The following is a 24,993-nucleotide window of genomic DNA, read 5'->3' on the forward strand; positions in this document are numbered from 1 at the left end:
CAGATTAGCAGATACCCCCTTGCTCCAAGGTCTGACTGCTGTCCTTGGAGCCGGGCACAAGATTATGGCGTCTCCGACCTGCACCTCTGTCTGCAGGGGGCAGGTGGCTGACAGCCAGTCTCTGGGTGGGGTGAGGACTACGTTGCTGGCCAGGCCAGGTGCCAATCTGTGCTCTGACCTGGGGCACCCTCTCCATTAGCACTTGGGGGCAGGTGTCCTCAGGCAAGGACAGTGCAGCCCTGCAGGCTAACGGGGCCAGAGGAGGCTGCAGGGGGTGCCAATGCCCGCCACTACACCAGCCTTGCCATGCGGCCGGGCTCAGAGCGGAATCCACAGTGGCATTCAGGGACAGGAAACTCTCAGTAGATGTGAAATTGCTTAAATAGCCCCATCTAGTGGCCGAATGCGGCACGGCCCAGAGCCACAGAGGGGAACCAGGCCTGCCCATTCTTCACTACAAAACTAAATGTGACTCGCTGAACTAATAGCGTGACTGCAAGGTCTAGCCCGGGGGTATGCAACCTATGGCACGCGTGCCAAAGGCGGCACGTGAGCTGATTTTCAGTGGCACTCACACTGCCTGGGTCCTGGCCACCGGTCCGGGGGGGCTCTGCATTTTAATTTAATTTTAAAAGAAGCTTCTTAAACGTTTTAAAAACCTTATTTACTTTACATACAACAATAGTTTAGTTCTGTATTATAGACTTATAGAGAGAGACCTTCTAAAACGTTAAAAAGGCACGTGAAACCTTAAATTAGAGTGAATAAATGAAGACTTGGCACATGACTGCTGAAAGGTTGCCAACCCCTGGCTAGTGGTTAAAGCTCTACATCAGGAATCCGGAGATCCGAGTTCTAGTCACGCTGCTAGAAGTTGCTGGTGAATTGACTGAGGGGTAAACATATTTGCTGTTTGAACATCCAAAGCCCCTATCTCCTCAGACCTGTTCCCTACTCCCACCTGCCCCTCTTTCAGGCTGGCTCTTAGGGTGAGTGAGCAGGCTCATAGAAGGGATGAGGGTCATGTCTGCTGAGGATGCCCAATGCTAGGCCCACGCATACATTTGCAGCAGCTTAACTAAAGTGGCTGCAATGGGACCCCACCACAGTTTGACTGGTGCAATGTGCATGTAGACCAGGGGTTCTCAAACTGGGGGTCAGGACCCCTCAGGGGACTGTAAGATTATTACACTGGGGGGTCGCAAGCTGTCAGCCTCCACCCCAAATCCTGCTTCACATCCAGCATTTATAATATATAGAAAAGTGTTTTTAATTGATAAGGGGGGGTCACACTCAGAGGCTTGCTATATGAAAGGGGTCACCAGTACAAAAGTTTGAGAGCCATTGATGTAGACAAACCCTGGGGAGGGGCACTCTTATCCCAGAGTCAAAGTGCCTTCTTCTGAGTGTGCTTAAGTCAGGAGTGAATCAGAACAGGTGAAACAGGTGTCCATTCACAGACCTACACTGAAATAACAAGAGGTGGGACTCCAAAGCAGGGTTGTGGTTTTGGTACAAGTTCAGGTGTCAGCCCTTCCCAAGTCATAGCTGCTGCCTCTGAGCTTTTACGGGCAGCCCTGCAGAACCATCCGAGCTCTGAATCTGTTCTGGCTCAAGGATCATCCATACTATTGTCGGCTACGTTCCAGCTGCATAATCTTTAATCCTGCTGGGGATCCGTGAGCCAGGAAGAACCCAGTTTGACTCTCAGATCCCCAAGCCTCTGACTGCCAGAAGCTGGGACTGGATAACAGGGGATGGATCACTCAATAATTGCCCTGTTCTGTTCATTCCCTCTGAAGCATCTGGCACCGGCCACTGTTGGAAGACAGGTTACTGGGCTAGATGGACCATAGATCTGGCCCAGTATAACCGTTCTTATGTTCTTATAGGTATTAGTATTGTTATAAAGGTCCCAGTTCTAAAACACAGCCTCCAAACAAAAACCTATGCTACTTGTAAACTGTAATGAAAACTCCAGGACCTCTAATTGATACCCATCCTAATTATGGTGTGGTCAGGCCTTTTCAAAATATTAGCAGCTACTGACACTTGGTGGACATTAGGCGTGTTGCACTTTAGTTAATATTTTACTGTAGGATTGGAGATTATGTGAACCTCTTGAGCTATTTCTTGAGTTGGCAAAGCCCATTCGAGTTCACAGACCTTTCCTTCTGTCATTTAAGAGCATGGATCCCTCCCAGTTTGATTCGTCTAGGGAAAATGTTGATTTCCAGCTAATAGGCAGCTTATGATCTCCATATTATGCATCAATCACTGATACCCTCAATTTAAACAATACTTTGCTGTTCCCCTTTAAATCAATATTTCTTAGGCTACGTCTATACTACCCGCCCGGGTCGGTGGGTAGCGTTCGACTTCTCTGAGTTCGATATATCACGTCTCATCTAGACGCAATATATCGAACTCTGAACGCGCTCCCGTCGACTCCGGAACTCCACCACCGCGAACGGCGGTGGCGGAGTCGACGGGGGAGCTGCGGACTTTGATCCCGCGTCTGGACGGGTGAGTAGTTCGAACTAAGGTAGTTCGAGTTCAGCTACGCTATTCGCGTAGCTGAACTTGCGTACCTTAGTTCGACCCCCCCCCCCAGTGAAGACCAGGCCTTAGCTACAGTTGTGTGGACCCTGTCCCCTGCACTCCCATAGTAAGGGCCTCATTTTATATGTCAAAAAGAGAATCCTGCACTCTAGTCTCCACCTAAAGTCTGAGAATCAAGCTGGGTCTTATGTGACTCCTACGCCATGAGTGAATGGCTGTTTGTAGTGTTAGGAACAAAGGACTGGTAGGGTTGGCTCCTCTGAGGTGCAAAAAAACAGGACATCAGGGATGATCTTGAGGCTAAACCCATAAACCTAGACAGCTGCCAAAGCGTACTGAACCCCGTTATAGATTTTCCCAGGATAGCTACCTCACACAAGGGATGATTCTGCAGCTCTTTCATATTATCCTGTTCATAAATATACCAAGCTCCATTTTAAAACTAGTCCTTATTGGGACGCTGTTCTGGAACCTCCCTCATGTGATGGTTAGATTTCCAGCCTAAGTAGATTTCCAGCCTAAGTTTATTTGTGGCCAGTTTATCCCCATTTCCTCCCTGGTGTTGTTGTAAGAGCCTTAGATGATAGACACTGTAGAAGTACAGAGAATCATCAGTCATCATCGTTTTAGTTATTTATAAGCTGCAACATGTGGTTGCTGGGACCAACTTTTGCAGCTCGGAAGTGTTTGGTTTGAGCCCTTTTCTGTTGTTGGTAGCAACAGCACCAATGCTTCTGGGGTCAGAGCTCAGCTGGCAGTGGGATGCGCTACTGCCTGTCAGCAAGGTGAAGCCTGGCCCATCTCACCCCATGTCTTTAACTGCCCTGTCGGCATGGACTGTGAGCTCTCTGGGCAGGGCCTGTCCCTTACTGTGTGGATACAGCACAAGGCACAACGGGGTTGGGATCTCAGCTGCGGCCTATAGCAAAGGGACCCTTCCCCATGACTCCAGCAGCTCTCGGGCCAGGCAGGCCTCCACCGGGAGCAACTTCCTTCCAAGTCTGGGGCAAGTGGAGAAGAGTGGTGCTGAACATGAATGGTGAAGCCACACAAGGCCCTGGCTTGGTGCGATCATGGGCCCAGACACTGCGGTGAGGGGCGCATCAGAGCCGCAACGGGCGGAGATGCCGCCCACCGGTTCGTGCCCACTCCAAGCCCCTGCAGCGTCCTGGCATGACCCAGCCATTAGGACTACAGCTCCCAGAGCACCCTGCGGCGCAGAGGCCTTCAAACCCAGAAGTGGGACGGCCCTTCCTTCAAAGGCTGCCCTCTGAGTGGACACAGCAGGCGGCAAGGCCCGCCTCTGCCACGGTGATTGGTCACAGTGGGAGAGGCGTCCCTCCCCTCCCATTTTGTGATTGGGCAGACTAGATGAAGCGCTCACGCCTTAACGGCTGAATTATTGGCCATAGACGTCTGCCAGCTCCGCCCCCGCTCTGTGATTGGACAGGAAGGGCGGCTCGGCCCCGCCCCACCCCGCCCCTTGCCCTGGTGGACACTGGTGGCTGCAGGCTTGGGCTGCGCCGGGCGGGCGGGCGCGGAGCCGTCGGCTCTGTGTGTGCGCGCGCGGGGAGCCCGGAGCTGCGGCGGGCATGAGGTACCGGGGGTGGGGACTAGGGCAAGGCGAGGGGGTAATGGGAAGTACAAGGAGGGGGTCATGGTGAGGAGTATGGGGTGCATGGGGCGGGGAAAATGGGGAGGGGTATGGGGAGGGGAGAAGTGGTGGAGGGGAGGGGTATGGGTTGGTGGAGGGAAGGGGTATGGGGTTGGATAGGGGTGAGAGGGATGGGGTGGATGGGGATGGGAGAAGGGTTGGATGGGAGGGGTATGGGTTGGATGGGGAGGGGAGAAGTGGTGGAGGGAAGGGGTATGGGGTTGGATAGGGGTGAGAGGGATGGGGTGGATGGGGATGGGAGAAGGGTTGGATGGGAGGGGTATGGGTTGGATGGGGAGGGGAGAAGTGGTGGAGGGGAGGGGTATGGGGTTGGATAGGGGTGAGAGGGATGGGGTGGATGGGGATGGGAGAAGGGTTGGATGGGAGGGGTATGGGTTGGATGGGGAGGGGAGAAGTGGTGGAGGGAAGGGGTATGGGGTTGGATAGGGGTGAGAGGGATGGGGTGGATGGGGATGGGAGAAGGGTTGGATGGGAGGGGTATGGGTTGGATGGGGAGGGGAGAAGTGGTGGAGGGAAGGGGTATGGGGTTGGATAGGGGTGAGAGGGATGGGGTGGATGGGGATGGGAGAAGGGTTGGATGGGAGGGGTATGGGTTGGATGGGGAGGGGAGAAGTGGTGGAGGGAAGGGGTATGGGGTTGGATAGGGGTGAGAGGGATGGGGTGGATGGGGATGGGAGAAGTGGTGGACGGGAGGGGTATGGGTTGGATGGGGATGGGAGAAGTGGTGGAGGGAAGGGGTATGGGGTTGGATAGGGGTGAGGGGGATGGGTTGGATGGGGAGGGGAGAAGGGTTGGATGGGAGGGGTATGGGTTGGATGGGGAGGGGAGAAGTGGTGGAGGGAAGGGGTATGGGGTTGGATAGGGGTGAGAGGGATGGGGTGGATGGGGATGGGAGAAGGGTTGGATGGGAGGGGTATGGGTTGGATGGGGAGGGGAGAAGTGGTGGAGGGAAGGGGTATGGGGTTGGATAGGGGTGAGGGGGATGGGTTGGATGGGGAGGGGAGAAGGGTTGGATGGGAGGGGTATAGGTTGGATGGGGATGGGAGAAGGGGGGAGAGGTATGGGGTAGGTGGGCAGGGGTCATGCAGAGGGGAGAAGGGGTGGGGTTTAGGGTGCATAGGGCTGGGACAGAGGGGAGGGCCATAGGATAGAGTCATGGGGTGGGGGAATAGAGCAAGGGGCAGGGGATGAGAGGAGAAGGGTTTGGGGGAGGGTAGTGGAGGGGGTGGGGGTGTAGGTTTGGGTTGGAGGGGGTGGGGAAATGGGGGAGGTGGAGGAGAAGGGCCAGGAGGCTAGAGGAAAGGGGGAGGAGAGGACAATGGGAGGGGGCCTGTAGGGATGGGGGGTGGATAGAGGAGCGGAGATGGGGGGTGGATAGAGGCATGGGTATGGGGAAGGGGGGCTGGAGGAAGAATGAGATGGATGTCTGGGGTGGGGGCACTGGGGAGTGGAGGGAAGGGGGGAGGAGGGGCAGGGTAGTATGAATTTTTAGGAGCTGGAGACAAGCCAGGGCTGTGGGAATTGGGGGTGCAGTAGAGACTGAGTTGGAGGCTGAGGGGATGTGCTAGAAGAGGGGTGAGGGACAGTACCAGAAGAGGGGATTGAAGGGGAGGGTGGGATTGGGGCTTTGGGCACTGGAGTAGAGAGGAAGGGGGTTGAGTCTGCCTTTGGGAATCAGGAGGGAGGCAAGAATGTCAGGGAAGTGGTGGGGAAGGAAAGAGGGATTGGGATGGAGGGTGGGAGGGAGGAGAAGCACGATGGCAATGGAGGGAAGAGTGAAACGAATCAGTACTTGAGTGCTAAGCTCCGAGGAGCTGGGAAAGTATCTGCTAGGGTGTGTGGGTGCTGTGGATGTGGGGGAAGGTGTGTTCACTGGGGCTACAGTAGGATTTGGGGCAGGTCCAGGAGGTGGAGGGTGCCTGGCTGGTACGTATCAGTTTACACAGCTGTTTGCGAGCATACACTCCAAACCTGGTGAGTTTTAGGATTGGTTTGTGGGGATGAATTCTGGTTCGATTGAGGGTTTGTGGATTGGTTTGTGGGGATGGCATCCTGGCCACCATGGGGCTTTGTGGTCTCTGAGAATTGGAGCTTTCCCCGATGTGTTGATCTTGGCTTTGAAAACAAAAATAGTTCTTCGAACTTGCGAAGCAGCTGGCATCCTTGGTGGTATGACGCCCAGCAATCCGGCAGCCTCCCGACGTGCCACCACACGTCAGTGGTGTTACGGAATCCCACAACCCGCTCCTGCGCTGGCAAGAGGATCGGGGATTCTGGCTAACCTCTCTGTCTGTGTACATCCTTCCCCCAGACCGCATACCCACGCAAAGTCTGCCTGTATTGCTAGAGACAGAGGACACCATAGTCTACCAGCACGGTTTCCTCAGCATCATCGTTGGGTGGGGGGAGCCCGGGGGTTGCGAGATCTGGAAGACACGAATGTGTGACTGCATCAGCATCGCTATTGCTGTATACCTCACGCCTCCTCACCATTGCCATGGCAACCTCCTATTGATGGTGTATTTATAGAGGAGGAAAACACTGTTCGGAGAAGGAGGGAGGGGAACCGATCGGGTGGGTGTTGAGGCTGGGCTCGGGGTTTGGGTTCCTTAGGTTTTTGGTATCCTTAGGCAGAAAAAATTAACTCTTCAGTGTCCTTTGAGGTGGAGTATTTTGTGTTCCAGACCTTATGTTTTGTATGGGTGCCTATAATGCTGGTGTGTTTAGAAATGTGAAATACATGCCCAGAATATAAATGTATTTATATATAATCTATGTCACTTGCTGAAATACATGCCTAGAATATAAATGTATTTATATATGATCTGTCACTTGCTGAAATACATGCCCTGAATATAAATGTATTTATATATAATCTATGTCACTTGCTGCTATGATACATGCACTCCAATCATGTGTATAGTATACACATGAATATTGAAGCTCATATCTGCCAGGTTATTTTTCCATTGGATTAATAGCCCTACTCCTTTGTGCTAGGAATATATTTGCCTTCCTCACACGACCTGCATCCCATCAGCTGGCCCCTTGCATGCATAGTTCAAGTATTACCAGCCTGGCCTCAAGCTTACAATTAAACTTAAAATATCAGCTCTTCTTAAAATGATCCCCCTCCTCTCCCCACACACTCATACCCCTGCCCCCTGAAATGTGTCCTTTCTGAAGAGGGGTGTACACCGCTGTTCATCAGAGACACCACGTGGCCTAGCGACAAAGAGTCCTGTGGCACCTTACAGACTAACATGTATTGGAGCATAAGATTTCGTGGGTGAATACCCACACCGTCTGACGAAGTGAGTATTCACCCACGAAAGCCTATGCTCCAATACATCTGTTAGTCTATAAGGTGCCACAGGACTCTTAGTCTGGATCTGTAAAAAGCAACAGACACGGCTACCCCTCTGATACTTGACACCATGTGGCCTAATGAGCCAGGATTCCTGATTTCTAATCCCAGCTCTTGCCACTGACTTGTGTGAGGATAAATTAATGATTGTAGACCACCTTGTCCCTTCTAAGTATTGTTGATGAAGATGAGGGTTTGTGTATAACCCTCTCCTGTTGTCACACATTTTTTTATTTCTTAATGAAAACTGAACATAAGCAAAAATTAACCAGAGCAAAGCAACCTCTGATTATAGCCGATGCAACTGACCACGTTATAGTCCATAGAAGATCCAATTGGATAGTTACAAGTTCTCAACCTGTGTCACATCAATGTTTTAGGGACCACAGTTTTCTCTGTTTGGCTAACCAGAGCTTAGAAAAAATTTCCAGTGTTGAAAGCATCTATATTGGTCCAGTCTGTCTTCCTAGCCCCTGGTGCTATGTGAGATAGCAGACTGTAAAATCAGGTTATCTTGCTTTCTTCCTTCATCCTCACTTTAATTCCAGCATGTATTTTGCAGTCAATATTTTGCAGACTGCTAGAGATGAATGCTTTAGGCCACTGAAATGTGCATTCCATATGGCTTCAGACTTATATTCTGTGTCTAACCATTCTTGATACAACAGCTTCTAAAATCATGTAAGACATAGTTGTGGTGTTGGTGGATAGAAATGTTAGTAATAACCAAAAAGAGGTTGTGTGCAAGGTTCACTACTCCCTGCTCCATTGGGGTGAGAAACAACTGCTCTGTGCTACTGGAAGCCTTAGATTCCTGGGTTTTGAAGAGATGTGACATTTATTTCTGGCACTGGTGAGTAAAGTAATTGGGCTTAGAAACTGTCGTTGAGCTACTTAAGGATTGATCTAGATCTGAGTATTGTTAATCCTGGACCTCAGACTAGTGTAGTTTTTATTTCTTGTTGTTTCTCCTCTTCTCTCCTCACCCCATAATAAAAGTAAAGTCCAGTGAGAATCTTTTTACTTCTCTGGTTTGCAGTGTCACTAGAGCCCCTGGGTGGAATTGTGCCACTGTATTACATGGTCAGAATGAGGGGGATGGGTTCTGCTGTGCAGATCTGAGATGGGGGGAGAAAAGCAGGGAATTCCTGTAATGATGCATCATGGGCTTGAGCTGGCTAGCAGAGCACAATGGGGAGGTGGTGGTAGAATAGAGTCTAAAGGATCCACTTGTCACTGGTGGATAGGAAATGGCTCCTGTTTGTGGAGGGACACCAGACACTTCTACACAATGTGATTTCATTTTTTACGGCAAGTTAACCTTCCAAATGTAGTATTGCCTTCCTGAGTTTGCTGACAGCTGTAGCACCACGACTGTGCCGTTAGTTTTGCCGTGCAGCATTAATGGAACTCTTCTCATTTGCACTGCTGCTATGCAGTAGGCTGAGCAGCAGTGAAACAGTCAACAGTTGTCATTCTGCAGGTATGCGGGAAAGCTGTGAACAGCAGCACCATCCACTGGAACTGTTCATGGAGGAGAAGGGCTCAAAAATAAATAAATTGGAGGCTGTTGAGGGGCTTGGGTAGAATAGCAGTAGCGGGGAGGTGGGGGAAGGATAGAGTAGCATGCTGCTCAATCCCCCAAGCAGTGCATTCCAGCACCCTCTCTTTCTAGCAGCTGGGGATACTATTACTATATTACTGTTACTCAACTTGTGTTGAAGTGGTGCCTTGGGCCCTGATCCATTACTGGGGCTCCTATGTGCCAGGTGCTGTACAACCTCAGACTGGATGGTCCCTGCCCCAAACAGCTTACATTCTGTGGGCAGGGGTAAAGGGGGTGTTTCTTCCTTCATGTGGCTGGTGTATTCAGCCTAAAGCTAGCCGGTGCCAGGTGCAGTTTTCAAGCCTGTAGTACAGTATCTGTGTGCTGTGGAGATCGGCTTTGATCTAACACAGGGGTAGGCAACCTATGGCATGTGTGCTGAAGACGCACGCGAGCTGATTTTCAGTGGCACTCACACTGCCCGGGTCCTGGCCACTGGTCTGAAAGCTTTGCATTTTAATTTAATTTTAAATTAAGTTTCTTAAACATTTTAAAACCTTATTTACTTTACATACAACAATAGTTTAGTTATATATTATAGACTTATAGAAAGAGACCTTCTTAAAATGTTAAAATGTATTACTGGCACGCGAAACCTTAAATTAGAGTGAATAAATGAAGACTCGGCACATCACTTCTGAAAGGTTGCTGACCCCTGATCTAGCACCTCTGGGTGAAGAAATCTTGTTTGTTTCTCGTCCTCTGGCTCGGCTCTGGGCTCCTGGCCATCTGGCTCATCTTTCACTTTATGGACATGGTTCTGTATGCACCCAGGTGTCCAAACTCTCTTCTTCAAGGGCCTGATTCTGTGAGGTGGTTGAGCATCCTCAATTCCGACTGCCTTAGCGAGCTGAGAACACCCCAAGCAGTCTATATTAGAGAGTCTATACCAGTAGCTATGCCAGTAGAGCCGCCTAGAGGAGATGTGGCATAAAGAGATCTTTTGCCGGTATGGTTCAACCACCAGCCCAAACTACATAAGCTATACTGGTAAAAGGACTCGTGCTGGCATAGCAGCATCTACATGGAGGTTTTTGGCAGCCTAGCTGTGTTGGTCAGCAGTGTGGATTTTTTCACACCCCTGCCCTACATAACTATTCCAGGAAAATTTTGTGGTGTAGACCTGGCCTCAGCAGGTTGCAGGATTGGGCTGTAAGCTCTCAGACCAGTAAGGCTCCAAAGTGCACACTGTGGGTTTAGACTGGCTGGCAGAGCTTTCCTGGCCACGTAAGAGGCACTGGCCTTGGGGTGAAGGGTAGTTAATGTTAGGGCAGCGGATGTTGGACGTAGCCTGGCAGTGAACTATGAAGTCTGCTGCAGTGGGGAGAGGTTGTAAAGCACTTTGCAAGCCTGCATGCTCTATGCCTCTCGCCCGCCAGCCTGAGGCTAGATGATATGAGGCAGCCAGTTAATGTGTGGGGACCGGAGTGTGCTACATCTCCCCTGCATGATGTGATGGAGCAGAAGCCATGGGGGTGTTTTTACCCTCTTCTGCTGAAGTGGGGCATATCTGTTCACTGAGAGACAAAGATGCCCTGAGCTGACTGATGAGAATCCCTGTAGGCCTTGTGGCCTGCTTCTTGGGCACTCTGGGGTTATGCAGAGCGGCTGATATCCCCCGGCTTCAAGACAGAGCATCTTGGGGCAGATCAGATGCCGAATGGATATGTGGGGTGGGAGCAGGGCCGCCTGGGGGGGGGCAAGAGGGGCAATTTGCCCCGGGCCCTGCAGGGGCCCCGACGAGAATACAGTATTCTATAATATTGCAACTTTTTTTTTAATGGAAGGGGCCCCCGAAATTGCTTTGCCCCAGGCCCCCTGAATCCTCTGGATGGCCCTGGGTGGGAGGGCTGAAAGTGGGTTAGATGAGCTGGTGAGGGCCAGCTGCCATTCTGTGACGTGTGGTGTGTACCTAAGGAGCCTGGAGGCAGTATTGGGTGGGTCATAGTTTCCTGTAGAGACGATGGGTATATAGAGCTCAGCTGGGACCTGCAGCAGGCTGCCCAGGCTCCAGAAAAAGCCGTCTTTCCCCATGGATCAGTCTCTGCTACTCATGTGACCAAGGGCCTGCGACTTTGAGCCCTCCATGACTCTCCCATTTTCTTCCCAACAGGTAGGTGAGAGCCCTGAGTATCTGAGCAAGGCAGCATGGCAAGTAAGTATTTCCCAATGAGGGCTCAAGGGCAGGGAGGGGCAAGCGTGGTCTCTCCACCCCTCCTGGAGGAAGAGGTGTGGGGGGACGGGTCTCCTGCACGTGGTGGGGGAAGGGGCTCGTAGCCTCCTCTTTGAGAAGATGGTAGGGAATGGTCTGTGTTGTCTTGGGTCTCAGAGGTGGGGCAGTGTCATGGCTCCTTCTAGGATCAGAGGCTTGAGGCATGGCTTTATCTCTTCCTGCACATCTCTTCGCTGTGTGTTCCCTGGCTGCAGAGTCGGAGTCTGGTGTCCAGTAGAGCAGCTGGGTGAATTGCTGGTCCCTCTCGCACACCTGTAACACACCAGCCACCCCCACCCAACTGTGCATTTTTAATTATGCCACCATTTGGCTCTGCCTTGCTCTCACTACCTTACCAAGCCAGAGTGGGCATGGATTGCTGGCCTAATAGCCCCACTCGTGGACGGAGTCCTACTCTGCCCTTCCCACAATGTACTGGTCACAGCCTGCCTGGTCTGCTTTCCATGCTGCGTGGCACAGTGGGCCATTTGGCTTGGAGCCTGTTACCTGTGCTGTCCAGGCGGTGGCGCTCATTTGTGCACTGTGTTCACAACAATCCACTTCTTCAGCAGCAATTTGACTTTTTTCTGCTCCAGTCGCCAGCATGGCTCTGAGGAGGATTTCCTGGGAGCATGGTTGGGGCAGATCTGAGAGTGCTGTGGCAATTGGTGACTAGCTGGAGGGGAGGTGACCCAGGCCCTGCAGTCGCTATGTAAGTGAACAGCCAAGTAACCCACTGCAATGGCCGCTACTCGGACTAGCAAGCTGTGCTGGGACAATATAGAGGGCCCAATGGTTCATTATGATAAAGCTGAGACAATAATAGCAGGGTGGGAAAAGCATGTTTGATCTTTAAAGAGCTACACTGAATCCTCCCTGCTCGCTCTTGTGTGCAGCCTGATGTGCTGCTGCATGGCACAGAGGCTGTGTGCGGTGCTCCGCTGAGAGCTGATGATAGCCCTGGTTCTGAAGCCAGACTGGGAGAGGCCAGGGATCTTGCTGGGATCTTGGGATCTGCTTGAGGCATGCCAGGATCCAGACCCAACAGTGGAGACAGCGGTCGAGCTGAGCCAGCAGGAGGACCCAGGGGACGAGGGCTGCTCTGTACCAGGTATGCAGCTCTTTGTTATATGTATTGTGCCAGTGAGGAGGCTGAGTGCAGGTGCAGGGGGAAGAGTTTTGTGGCTTCTTATGGATGCTGCCATTTCTGTTTTTTAAAAGACACTTGTCGCCTCAGACAAGGGTGGAAGGCCCCACCTCTCCCCCTGGCTCCACAGCTACCAGGCCTTCCCCAGTAATTCCCCAGTTCTGGCTTCCTGCTCAGTAACCCTGCTCAATGCCCTTCTGGCCGTATGAGCCGTGTTTACTGTTAGGGTGACCGTACCCAGCAGCCACTGAGCAGTGGCATCTGCCTGGACTCGAAGCTGGCAAAGTAAGGGGGGGAAACAAAAATAACACAAACTGGAGCTTAAGCCTACAAATAAGACCTGGGTGGCAGGAAGCTACCTCTTGGCTGCTGTGGCTAAATATTTATGTGGCACTGCATCTGTTGGCCCCTGGGCCATGGCATCCAATTAGCATGCTGCTCTTACCTGGCCTCAATCACATGCCGTTCTGTCTGATTAATGCATGAAAGACAGTCATTGGCATATTTTGATAGCAAAGTGATGTAGAGCTAACACAGGCCATGGGAGCTGCCAGGATAATTACTGCTTACCCTACCTGCTGTCAGGCACTGAATGCATTGAAAGAAATCTACTGTGGATACCAATTAACCTCAATCCTTATTCCTGTGTGTCTGTAAACCTTTCATGACGCTTGTGCTCCAGCGTACAGAGGGAGGTCTTCAAGGGCACACCCTGCTGTTGACAGTCAGTGGGGCTCACTGGTCTTAGTGCCTTTGAAAATCGCCCCCCGCCCCGATCCAGTTTGGAGGCAGTGCTTATTCCCCTTTACCCTGTAGAACATGGGAGGGCAAACTATGGCCTGCAGGCTGGATCTGGCCCATCAGGATTGCCAGCCCTGTGGCACAGAGGGGCTAAGGCAGGGTCCCTGCCTGCCCTGGCCCTGTGCTGCATCCCTGCGGTCTCTGGGGGGGAGGTGGGGGTAGAGGGCCCCGTGCGCTGCCCTCTCCTGCAGGCACTGCCCCCCGCAGCTCCCATTGGCCGGGAACAGGGAACCGTAGCCAATGGGAGTTTTGGGGAGGGTGGTACCCGCAGGCAAGGACAGTGTGTGGCGGAACTGCCTGCCCCACCCCACCCCCAGGAGCCACTGCCGGACATGCTGGCCACTTCTGGGAGTGGCGCGGGGCCTTAGCCCTGCTGTGTGACGCTGCCACCCCGTAACCGCTTGAGATAAGTGGCACCGGGCCGGAGCCCACACTCCAACCCCCTCCTGCACTATACACCCTCTCCTGTACCCCAACCCTGTGCCTTGAGCCCCCTCCAATACTCCGCACCCCCTGCCCTGAGCCCCCTCCTGCACCCCGCACCCATCCTGCATCCCAACCCCTTGCCCTAAGCCCCTTCCTGCACACTACACCCCCTCCCACACCTCAACCCCGCCTGCCCCAGCCCTACATTCATGGCCCTGAATACAATTTCCCCACCTAGATGTGGCCCTTGGGCCAAAAAGTTTGCCCACCCCTGCTGTAGAAGCTCACGCAGCCCCTGCTTTCTCTGAGCCTGTCCCCCAGTGTCCATTCGAGTGACTCCAGGGCCAACCTGCCAGCCTCCCCCCTTGCTCTGACATCCCTTGCTTATTCTTGCTGAGACCATCAGCACAGACGTCTCCAAGGCTCCTGTTTGCCTGATAAGTAGCCTTTGGTAGTGTGGTTATACTGACTGTCAGTAGCTCCCCATCCCTTCCTTATCCTTCATTCCAATGATTTAGCACCTCCACCCTTCTTGTAACAGCTGTGAATTCTGGAGGCACTGGCATTCGAAATTGGGCTAGAGCAGACACTTCCATTGTGTTCCTTGGTGATCCAAGGAATGATCGAGCTTTTGCTTCACTTACTGAAGCTCTTATTTGTTTCTTTTCATTATAGAAGCCAGTACAGCACCGTGGATGTCCCAGAGCAGGGAACGGGCCGGCTTGCACAGCGGTGGAAAGGCTGGCAAACCTGAGGTCCAGGAGAAGCGGGGAACAGGCTTGTTATTTTGGGAGACTCAAAGGAGTTCAGAGCGAATGGTCCAGTGCGAGGAGGAGGAAGTGAGATGCGCTCCTGAAAGACTGGATGGGTCGAGGCAGGAGGCCAAGGAGCTGGTGCCAGGCCATTTCCAGAAAGATAGGAAATGACTTGAGGATAGACCGCTCCATTGTGAAACCTCCACCCAGCGCATGAAGGCTGAAGAGCCGACGATAGCCAAAGCTGACCCAGCAACCGATCCCTGCATTATCTGCTCAGTACAACCCTGCTAAGCTGGCCGGTGCTCCTCTTGGGACAGCTCCCTCACAGCCATTCCCCATGAAACTCCTTCACAAAGACTGAAGAAATAGGAGAGCTGGGGCCCCAGCAAGATGCACTTGATGACTGTAAAATAGTCTCTCCATTGCCATTGTTTTTGTAAATATGTTGCTCTGGTCTAGTATTGCAGCTGGCCTGCATCTCTGTATAATAAAGTAGTTTCTGGAGAAAAGTCACTGTAATTCACATCCTTCACACAGTTCTTTATTATGCATGTCGAGCTGTCTGCAGTCACTCAGGAGCATGAGTACCAGCCTCAGGGCAGACTGCTAAGAACCAGGGCACGAACCCCAAATTGCCTGTGAGTTCTATACTTAGAGTTCGCCAATCAGTTATTAAGTGTAAACTCCTCAGGCACTATAACAGCCTTAACATGGAGTCACAGACAGACTCCTGGGGTACTCCCATCTGTCTTGTCATCCAGGTGACGGTCCCTTACACCAAGAATCACAGCAATATTCAGGTTACCCCAGTTCAAAGGACCAGTCACTTACCGTAACTCAGTTGCACTTTAGATCTCACACTGAAGACAACACTTGTAACCAGTCCTATAATAAACTATCTAAAGATTTATTAAATAGAAAAGGAAATGAGTTATTTACAAGATTAAAGCAGGTAAAAATAAATATACAAATGTTACAATCTTAAGTTTCAAGAGGTAATAGAAGCTTCTATAAAAAGCAAACTCTATATGTCATTTACGGCTAACCCAGGCTAAGCTCTGGGGATCTTTTGCTTATGCATAGAAAATCTTGCCCCCCAGAGTCCAAGCAGCATAGAGATCCAGTTCTTTCTTGTTAGGTGTTTTTATTCCTATCTCCCCATGCAGGGGACTGGACTAGATGACCTCTCAAGGTCCCTTCCAGTCCTATGATTCTGTGTGCTCTGAGTTGTGAACTCAGCTGATGGGAAGAATCCACTTGCATGACTCATCTTTGTGGTTGTGGTGGTGGTGGGGTGGGGGGGAGAGCAGAGCAACAAATGTCTTGTGTTCTCTTTAATGTTCTACAGTAGTCCATCTGGTGTGGATGGGCCTTCCTCTTGGTCAGGACGTAACACCTTCTGTTGGTGACCAGCACTTTACACTAGTTATCCTGTTTAGTGATTTACAGCGTCACAGAAGCTTACAATACAGATGCTTAAATATTACTTATAGAGTCTGTATCCCATATTGTAAGGTGAGATTAATGCATGCAGCAACTCACAAGCAATCAGTAAAGTCTAAACGTTATTAAATTCTAATACCTATTTTAATAACACACAGGTGAGCTAGACTGCTTCCAGCTGTGTATTTTTCAGTGTTCAGTTGAGACATGGGGACCTTAGCATGAGCTGCTACCTGGTCTGCCAGTGTCGCAATCCATACAACAGCAGCTCTCTCTTCCATAAACTCCCTCATCAGAGCAAATATTAATAAACCACAGGGATGCAGTTACCCATCAAGTGTATCCCATCATGACCAAAAGATGGTGGCATGTCATAGCAGTAATTGCTAATACACATCAATGCCTCTGGAGTAGCATACTCCATAAAACCACTCACCATACCAGTTGAGAGTAGGAAAAATGAAGGTCACATGAAAACAAGGAGAAACCTGCCACCAATATAGCAACAAATGACTCCTATTTAAAGACAAGGTAACATTTTTCGTTAACTGTTTGCATGATCCTTCTTCCAAGTCCTGCCATTAGTTAGAAGTGTGTGCACAGAGCACTTGTTATCTGGGCAAATCGCAGGCTGTGCTAATGAACAACTGCTTTATGTGTAACAGTTTGGCTGTGTGTAAGTTGCTTCAAATCCTGCTGCCCTCTCACTCCACTGTGCACAGGAGACCTTGCCTTTGCTTTCACATGGATTTTGCAAAATGCATGTGATTTGCAGATATAATTGCTACAGCAGTCAGTGAAGTGTCGCGGCTGGTAACCCACTTGGTCTTGTCTCCCAAATGTGCACTGTCCTGGGTACAGGTCTCTGGGTTTGTGCCATCTGAGAATGTTTCAGAAATTGAGGCACTGGTTGGCCTGCAGGGTGAACCTGAATTGTTGTGGAGATGGAGACCCCATCACTGCCTGTGCCATTCAGTGAGAGTAGGGTTCGCCTGGAAGAGTCCAGAGTGTTTGACCATTCTCCTGTGTGCTCTGGGCACCCTGGGTATGTTTGCATGATCGTCCTGTGATCCCCAGTGAGTAGGACCCCCTCCTATGAGCACATTCTGACTTGCTGGGACAGAGCACACAATAGGCGCGTAGGTTCCATTGATTGGAGCCAACCTGATTATTTAAATCCATGAATTCTCTCTGCCACCTTGGCTGCTCTAGCACGTGTCAGTGCATGGAATACCATGCCATTGCGAGAGTCTGAAACCAGCACCTGCAGGAGACTCCCCATCCCCAAACTGGGACCCAAGGGATAAATAGCTGTCCTGGGTGGATAGCTTCCACAGGGCACTTGCCACTCTTCTGCAGGGTGATTGGCTGTCTCCTCCTGGTGGGCTGGTGCTTCCGCGTAGGGGCTAGTCCCACACCCACTGCACTGAAAAGTGTCCTTAGTACGAAGTTATGCAGCTGCTTGCTGCTCCTCACAGGTCCTGAACCACTTGGTGTCCCCAGTCTATGACATGGTGTGGACCCAAAGTGAGATTTCGTCTGCGGAGTGTCATCCTTGCATACTGCACAGATCCAGCCATGGGTGGGGTGCGGGCATGAGCATTGCAGCTGAAGCTGTGTGAATGCTGGTATTGGTCTCTGCCTCTTCACCGGTGCTGTCGGGGCTCTCCTGTACCTTGTAGCAGCTGTCAGATGCACCTTAGGACGGCTTCTCCAAAGCTCCAGCTGGAATCATTCCTGAGCTGAGCGTTTGTCCTGGCCCATTTGAGAAAGGGAGTTGGAAATAATGCCAGCTCTTGGGGAACTATGGGAGTTTGGCCTCATCTCCGACAATCCCTCTGGGGTCACAGAAGGCCTTTTAGAATCTCCCACCCTGCAGTGGTGTGCTGGGAACGTGGGATTGGTAATGCAGCATAAGGTGGGGGGGGGGAGCACAGCTAGCATAGGTGCATTGGCCTGTTGGTACTTAGACTGGCATCATCCCCTGCTGCAGCTACCACGATTCAGCGCTGGTGCAGATGCCACCTAATCTGCTGGCCTATAACGTGCAGCATGGGCTGAGGTGACGATGTAGAGAAGGGCTGCAAAAGCCCCACTCTCCTTCCTTCAGACAGTGGCGCCTCTTAACCGAGAGTCCCTGCTCGTCATTGGTTCTGGCAGCAGATAGACACATGGTGCTTTGGTTCTCCTGAGCAGAGGTGGTGTTGCCGGCAATGCAGCCTGCCAGTGGAGGACTCAGACCCTCTGCTTACAGAGCTCCTGTTCCTCCATCCATTTCTCTTCCCTGTGCCCTGGGGCTGCCTCCTCCTGTTGTGGCCATAAATGGGGCAGTGCCATAGTGGTACCAGTTGTGCTCTGGTCCCCTGTTGCAGTGGGCGCTTTGCCTGTAATCCAGCTGGTGGTTCCCAGCCTATTGAATTGAGTGCACGTGTTATTATAAGGAACCAGGGCAGGTGATACAGGATGGCTGCATCAGCCCAGATTGGGAGTTGCGCAGGTTTCCAGTGCCGTTAGACTGCAGGTGGGTGATATTGCAACAGGACACCCTCAGCCGCATTCAGGGAGCGGCACTGTGAAATCTACCAAAGGGCAGGGTTTTAACATGAACAATATACCCCAGGCATGACTAAAATCCCCCTGGAGCTTGGCTGATGCTTTTAGTGGATGGTGGCCCAGAGCTGCATTATGTGGGTTGGTTGCGGGCTGGGTTCTGATCTCCTCCCCCCTGAATCCTAACAGCACTGGCTTTCCCTTGGGCAGAGGGGCGGGATGGACAATAGCACCGAGGGCCTGAAGTTACAACCAGCCCAGTTTCCCCCTCAATCTAGTCCTGCACGCTCTTTGAAGCATTCAGGGCTGTTGAGAGAGGGGGATGGGCTGTGATGTGGCACTGCCGAGGTCATTGTGTTCTGCTGGTAGGTGGGTGGGGACTATTAAAGCTCTCCTTGTGAATCTCTCTTGCCATTGTCCTCCCTCAGCCCAGCGCACGGTTCCCGTCTGGCTCCATCACACTAGCACTGGCCAGCTTGGTCCTAGGCAGCAGGAGAGCCTGTAAGGGCGGCTCAGCTCCTGCTCTACCCTCTCTCTGGTAGGACGTTGTGCCTTCTTAGCTAGTGGGACTGGGTGGGTGGACTCTAGCACTGGGCTGTGTAGCATAGCTGATGGGTGCCTGTGCTGCTGGGTACCCGAAGCTGCCATCTGTGTAGAAGCCTGTGCCCTGTGGTAGCGAGAGGCCACTGGTTGGATCATTGTGGGGCTGGGTGTGCGGGAGTCCTCAGCGCCTCTCTGTGTTGTGTGTTTCAGTGTTCCTGGGGGCCAAGAATGCCCACTCAGTTCTCAAACGCTTCCCCCGGGCCAACAGCTTCCTGGAGGAGTTCCGCCAGGGCACCATCGAGCGGGAGTGCATCGAGGAGATCTGCAGCTATGAGGAGGTCAAGGAGGTGTTCGAGAACAAGGAGAAAACGGTACATGGGGGGCGGGGCTGTGGGAACTAAAGCCTGAGGAGATGGAATAACTCAAGCCCTGAGGGGGTGGTGAAGGAGATGGAGGGGAGAGAGAGTGGATTGTCCTGCCCATGAGGTGGTTTGTTCCCTGGGTGTCAGCAGGAAACCTGAGCTCAGTTTTCTGTTACCCACCTCTCCCATGCAAGGCCATTTCCCTGCCAGGTGTCCTTGCACTGCGAGCCATGGTGTTGGCAAGGCATTGCTGGCACTGCCACCATATGCTTGTGGCATACTCCCTGCCCTCCATTCTAACCAGGACAGGGGGTGGTGCTAGCACAGGCACCCTCGGCCTCTCATTGGGCCACTTGCTGCTGTCAGAGCGAGAGCCCAGAAACTTGTGCACTGGTTCCCATGATATCTCAGGTACTGGCTCCCTGGTTTGTGCTCCATTGGAGGGGAACCAGTGGGAACAATTCTACCTCAGCTACAGCATGGAAGTCGGGCATGTAAGCGAGCAGCCCCTTGCGGCTGCCCTCTTCCTTTGGCCCCCAAGCTGAGGGGCGCTGCTCCAACACAGATGCCTATGACTGGTGCTGGTTTGTTCCTCTCTGCAGATGGAGTTCTGGAAAGGATACACCAACTCCATATATTCCGTCAAGGACCCCGGGCAGGGCACGGAGCGCTCAGATGCCATGTATGTAGTGGTGCCTCTCCTGGGAGTGGCTCTGCTTATAGTCATTGCCCTGTTCATCATCTGGAGGTGTCAGCTGCAGAAGGCCACGCGCCACCGTCCCTCGTACGCCCAGAACCGCTACTTGGCCAGCCGAGCAGGCCGCAGCCTCCCCAGGGTCATGGTGTACCGAGAGACCTCTCACAGCCATGGGGAAGGCCAGTCCCAGCGTGAGTCAGGCAGCAGGGTGCCTGCCGAAGGCAGAGCAGGAGGCACTCTTTACCCGCCGGAGCACTCCGTCTCCGTCCTCTCCAGACTGTCTAGTGCCACCCCTCCCCCTTCCTACGAGGAGGTGACCGGTCACCCGGAGAGCAGCAGTGGCGAGGAAACCAGCGTCTCCTACAACGACCCACCGCCCAAATACGAAGAGATAGTGGGTGTGGTCCCTGCCTTGGTTAAATAGCGGTGCTAACTCCCTGCGCCTGGATCCTCCTTTTGGTGTAATTCTCTCTCTCACTTTTACTAGACGATGCCATCACGGAAAAGCCTTACCTTCTTCGCTCACCAAAAATAACCGTCCCTAACCGGGGGGAGGGAGTGGCACCAGAGTCCAGGCTGGGGTGCAGCGGAGAGCAGCCACCGATGCAAGAAGGCACAAGCCCTGGAAATCCCCTCTCTCCTGCAGCCACAATCCAGCTCACACAGGCTCTGCATGGAGGGAGACCAGCCCCTGAGAGGCACCCTGGCAGGTTACGTTAGGTTCCTTGGTGCCCATGATCACTGGGGTGAAGGGATCTCGCAGCAGTGGAGTTCCTCTCCCTGTATCCCAGCAAAGCCCCATTTCTTTTTGTAGTGGGAAGAGTGGAGCAGGATGAACAAAACCTTCCCGAGGGGCAAGAGGTGCTTCCTGCCCACCCCAAACAGGCAGCTCTGCCCATGTGACGTGGCACTCACAGAAGTGGGGAGGGATGCTCTGTGGAGTGCCAGGCTGCGAGGAGGGAGAACGGCCCTGCCATCCCTTTCCCATAAGTGCCATAACAGCAGGAGATGAGTGGCAGATTGTCGCTGGCCCTGTGGGGGTTCTCGTTGGTGTGTTCAATCAAAAAAATAGGTGTAGTGTCGTCCTGTGTTTGAAACAGCCACACTGCTGCCTCGGCACCCACCTCAGCCCCACTGTATATGCACACGCTATCCCTGGCACCCGTGACGCTGAGACGCCTGTAGACATGGGACCAGCGGTCGGACAGACAGGACCTTTTCAATGTTTCTTGCAACATCCATCAGTGGAGCCAATGATGGTTTGTGCCTCAACAATCCTGTTGTTCATACATCTGGATGAGATCCTGTTTTTCCCTGCATCTGGACTGTGGGATCTTTGTTCTGGGGATGGTCCTGGCTATTTCACTGCTCACTTGTTTAGCACTAATATTTTATTTTGCCTTTGGAAGATTTACTTTTCCTTGGTTTCTTGCCAGGGGTGTGTGTGTGTGTGAATGTCAAATACTTGAGATCCCTGCACAGCTTTGCACAAGGGGTGAAACAAATCCACTCTCTAGCTCTGTTACCTGGAACAGTGAGAGATGCAGTTTATATCGGCCTCCTCCCTCTTCTCTGCTCATTCTGCCCAACTGCATTCTGCATCGTTGTGATCTTCTGCAGGATGCGGCTGCAACCAGGGAGACGTTTTGTGATCCTGTATCTTATTTCCGAAGGGGAATATCCGAGGGGCTAACGCCTGTGTAGAGAATGTCTCTAGAAGTGGGGACTGGGGTTTGTGTCTCGATGATCACTGCTTTTCATAACATCTGTTCTAGGGAGCGGTGCTTCTGTAGCATTGGGGACGAGGGCATTGAGCTAGGATTGTCCTCTTGTGCCTCCTGTCTCTGTGTATGGCTGAAGCAGGCGGGCAGTGGTCTGTTCTTTTGCCTTGCATGACGCCAAATCAAAGATTGGTCCTGGCAGTTTTTTAAGGTTCTTCCCTTCCGTTAAGTTTGGGGACGCCTCTTTTTCCTTGACCCTTCCCCGTTCCCCCTCCCAGACCTCTGCCAGGGCCTCTCCCACAAATTGGACGCAGTTAAAGAGGATGTCTTTCCATCCCATTCCCCATCCCACCATGCTCCAGCTTCCTCTACCAGTGCAGTCTGAAGAAAGGGATGCATTGAACTACATGCTCACCAGGCTGGAGGCAGATGCAGTGCAGCATCCCTGCCATCCTCCACCCCAGATGTGCTGCCCCATGTCCATTTGTCCTGCCTGCGGCTTTGCTTCTGTGGGACCATCAGCTCTGCAAGGTGAGGATGTGAGACTGGTCTCTAAGGCCCACAGCGTGATCTGGGCTGAGGCTACTGTACAGAATCTGCCAAGGCAGAGGGGAATCCCTGGGGCTTTGTGAGGTCAGGGTGAGCTGACTTGGGACCGTAGGGCCTGGTGCACCTGCCAGGGTCAGGCAAGCATGACTTGCTTCAGTGTCTTGTGCTGCCCCTTGCTATCTTCTGGGGCTCACACAGCTGGCAGGGCAGAGCTAGAGGAGGCAGGAGGCACAGATGAGGGAGAGCAGAGGAACGAGGGAAAGGGGAAAGGGGGATTGTGGGTGAACATGCTCTTGTGAAGTAAAGTGGGGGAAAGAGGAACTCAGTTTTGACCAGCCAATAACTCAGAGAAAGCCCCTAGACGCTCAGCCGCTCTGATTAGCCAACTGAACCGTGCTGCCATCAACTCAGGTACTTTGCAATGTTTCTGTTCAGCAGGAAGTGGTGTGCAGGGAATTGTCGGGGCTGGTGGACTCTTACCCTCTCCCCCCGCACAATGTTTCCAGAGACGGGCTGGCCATATGGGTAGGAGGCATTTTCTGCATGGTGCGTGTTTGATACAAGCCATTACCAAGCTTCACAAATGTGACTCTCTGTTGAAGATCCCATGTTCACAGCACTGTGCTTTATATGCAACCAGGAGGTCAAATCTCTACTCTTTCCTATGATTTCTGGTCACCTGTAACTGTAAAGAGATCTATGAAACATCAGAAACATATGGATGCTGCATATTGTGGGGCAGATTGTGGTTAAGGCATAGGATGGGGAGCTAGAAGGTCTGGGTTCTGTTCCTGGCCCTGTCACTGAGGCACTGTGTGACCTTGGGACAGTCACTTACCCTGTCTGTGCTTCAGTTTCCAGAGGGACAGTATCTTGTCGGGGTGTTGTGAGGCTAAATTCATCGCATGTAAAGTGCTTTGAGATCCTTGGATCAAGATACAGAGGATCTGGCACAGGATAAATGGGCGGAGCTTAGGAAAGTTCCCTATAAGATTCTGCAGGTTCTTTTGAGCTTCCTCTGTCTGCAGAGGACTCTTATCCTTATGGGTTTAAGAGTCCTTTGGTGCGTGGACATGGACTGGATTATCTGTGGGGTTTCCCTAGGGGCTGTGTTGAACTTCAGGCTCTAGGGCTACCAATTTAAAACCAGAACGCGCTGTCAGACCTTCTAGAGTTGCAGTGCACACTCCCTGTCCCAGCTTTCATCAGCAATAGTGGATCTCACGCTCCCATGCTGCTTGCTCATATCTGTTCTTAGGCCCATTTCAGAATGCCTGGAATGTGCAGAAATTGAGGGTGTGGGCTGGTTTGGCTAAGGCCTGGATCTCACAGAATTTTGCCAGTTTTTTTTTTAAAGAACCAGTGTCAGATGCACTGATCATGTTTGGTTTTCTAAATATCTTTTTTGCAAAATCTGTGTTTTAGTCACTGGCTTTTTATTGGGGTCGGAGCATTGAGAACCGAACTTCATAAGTAGTTACAGAGAGCAACTTAATTAAACAGTGGACCAAAATCCCTGCTCTTATGAGGGCACAACTCCATTGTCATACACCAGCTGTGAATTTGGCTTTCTGACTAACATCACCTTTGTTATTGTTTCCCGGTGGGCTTTTGCCTCACTCCAAATTCTTTCCTTCTCTTCCCCCGTCTTCAGAAAACAGAAGCACAGTGAGGACAGTAAAATCAAAGCGAAACCCCAGCAAAAGGTTTAATGAACTCAACAAAAACTGTGTGCCCCAAACTCTTTAAACCTCTTCTGCAGCCCTATGAATCTAAAAGCTGCAACATTGTGCTAAGGCAGAGGAGCCAGACAGTGAAACTGACAGCGATCAGAAAGTTACCCAGGGCAGCGTGGCCATGAAGTGCACCCAGTACACAAATGGCATAAAGTGAACTCTGTTTGCTTTTAGGAATCCAAAGTGTTGCTAATAACACTGGAAGGCTAATTCTGTCTTGCAGGGTCTGATATTTAACTTGAAGGTGTCCCCTTTGGAAAAGTAGCTGATTACTGCTTACTGGATCCGAACAATGGTTCAGCTCTGTTACTTTCTTGAGGAGAAATGGATTATTGGTGATGTTTGTGTAGTGCCCCTGAGTTGCACAGTGCACGTATGCCCTGATTGGTACAAGGATCCACAGCTCACACTCTCTGGATAAGCATGAAAGGAATTGCTGAGGGAATGAAACTGCCCGTACTCCTGTTGCATGCCATCTTGGAAAGCAATCCAGGTGCTTTTCTGAGTTGCACCTACAACTGACTCCTTTACAACCCTGCTGGTGAGTTCCTCATTGCAAGGATCCCTGCTTAGCAAGGGGGGCTCCTGCTCTCTCCCTCATCCTCCCCGCCCCCCTTGTTGGCAGCCCCCCAGTGTGGTGGTCTCATTGCTAGTATTGAAACATCCAGCACTGCCATCCCTGTAATGTTACCGAGCACAAATCTCCCCTCACGAGCACCTGAAAGATATTTCAGCTGGGTGGAAACTCCCATCACTACATATACCTCTCAACTGCCCAAGGTTTGTCTCTGGCCCAAGCACACCTTGTGTTCTCGCTCCTTTGTTCTGGAAAATGTCT

General features: G+C 51.9%; 1 protein-coding gene across 6 annotated transcripts; it reads left to right on the top strand.

The window, feature by feature from the left end:
* The first annotated feature begins 4,043 nt into the window (after window positions 1-4,043).
* Window positions 4,044-23,616, top strand: PRRG3 (proline rich and Gla domain 3). 6 transcript variants are annotated; one of them, XM_045029581.1, is made up of 4 exons: window positions 4,044-4,159; window positions 11,324-11,365; window positions 19,301-19,461; window positions 20,055-23,616. In XM_045029581.1, the coding sequence occupies exons 2-4, from the start codon at window positions 11,359-11,361 to the stop codon at window positions 20,571-20,573; spliced, it is 687 nt and encodes a 228-aa protein (XP_044885516.1). In that variant the 5' UTR covers window positions 4,044-4,159; window positions 11,324-11,358; the 3' UTR covers window positions 20,574-23,616. The 6 variants fall into 6 exon arrangements, 3 of the variants coding, with proteins under 3 accessions (XP_044885516.1, XP_044885519.1, XP_044885517.1); XR_006582095.1 differs by lacking the exons at window positions 19,301-19,461; window positions 20,055-23,616 and adding exons at window positions 12,319-12,533; window positions 14,472-15,034; XM_045029584.1 differs by lacking the exon at window positions 4,044-4,159 and adding an exon at window positions 6,011-6,211.
* Window positions 23,617-24,993: the final 1,377 nt, after the last annotated feature.

Source organism: Mauremys mutica, chromosome 9 (genome assembly GCF_020497125.1).
Source record: "Mauremys mutica isolate MM-2020 ecotype Southern chromosome 9, ASM2049712v1, whole genome shotgun sequence".
Classification (NCBI taxonomy): Eukaryota; Metazoa; Chordata; order Testudines; family Geoemydidae; genus Mauremys; species Mauremys mutica.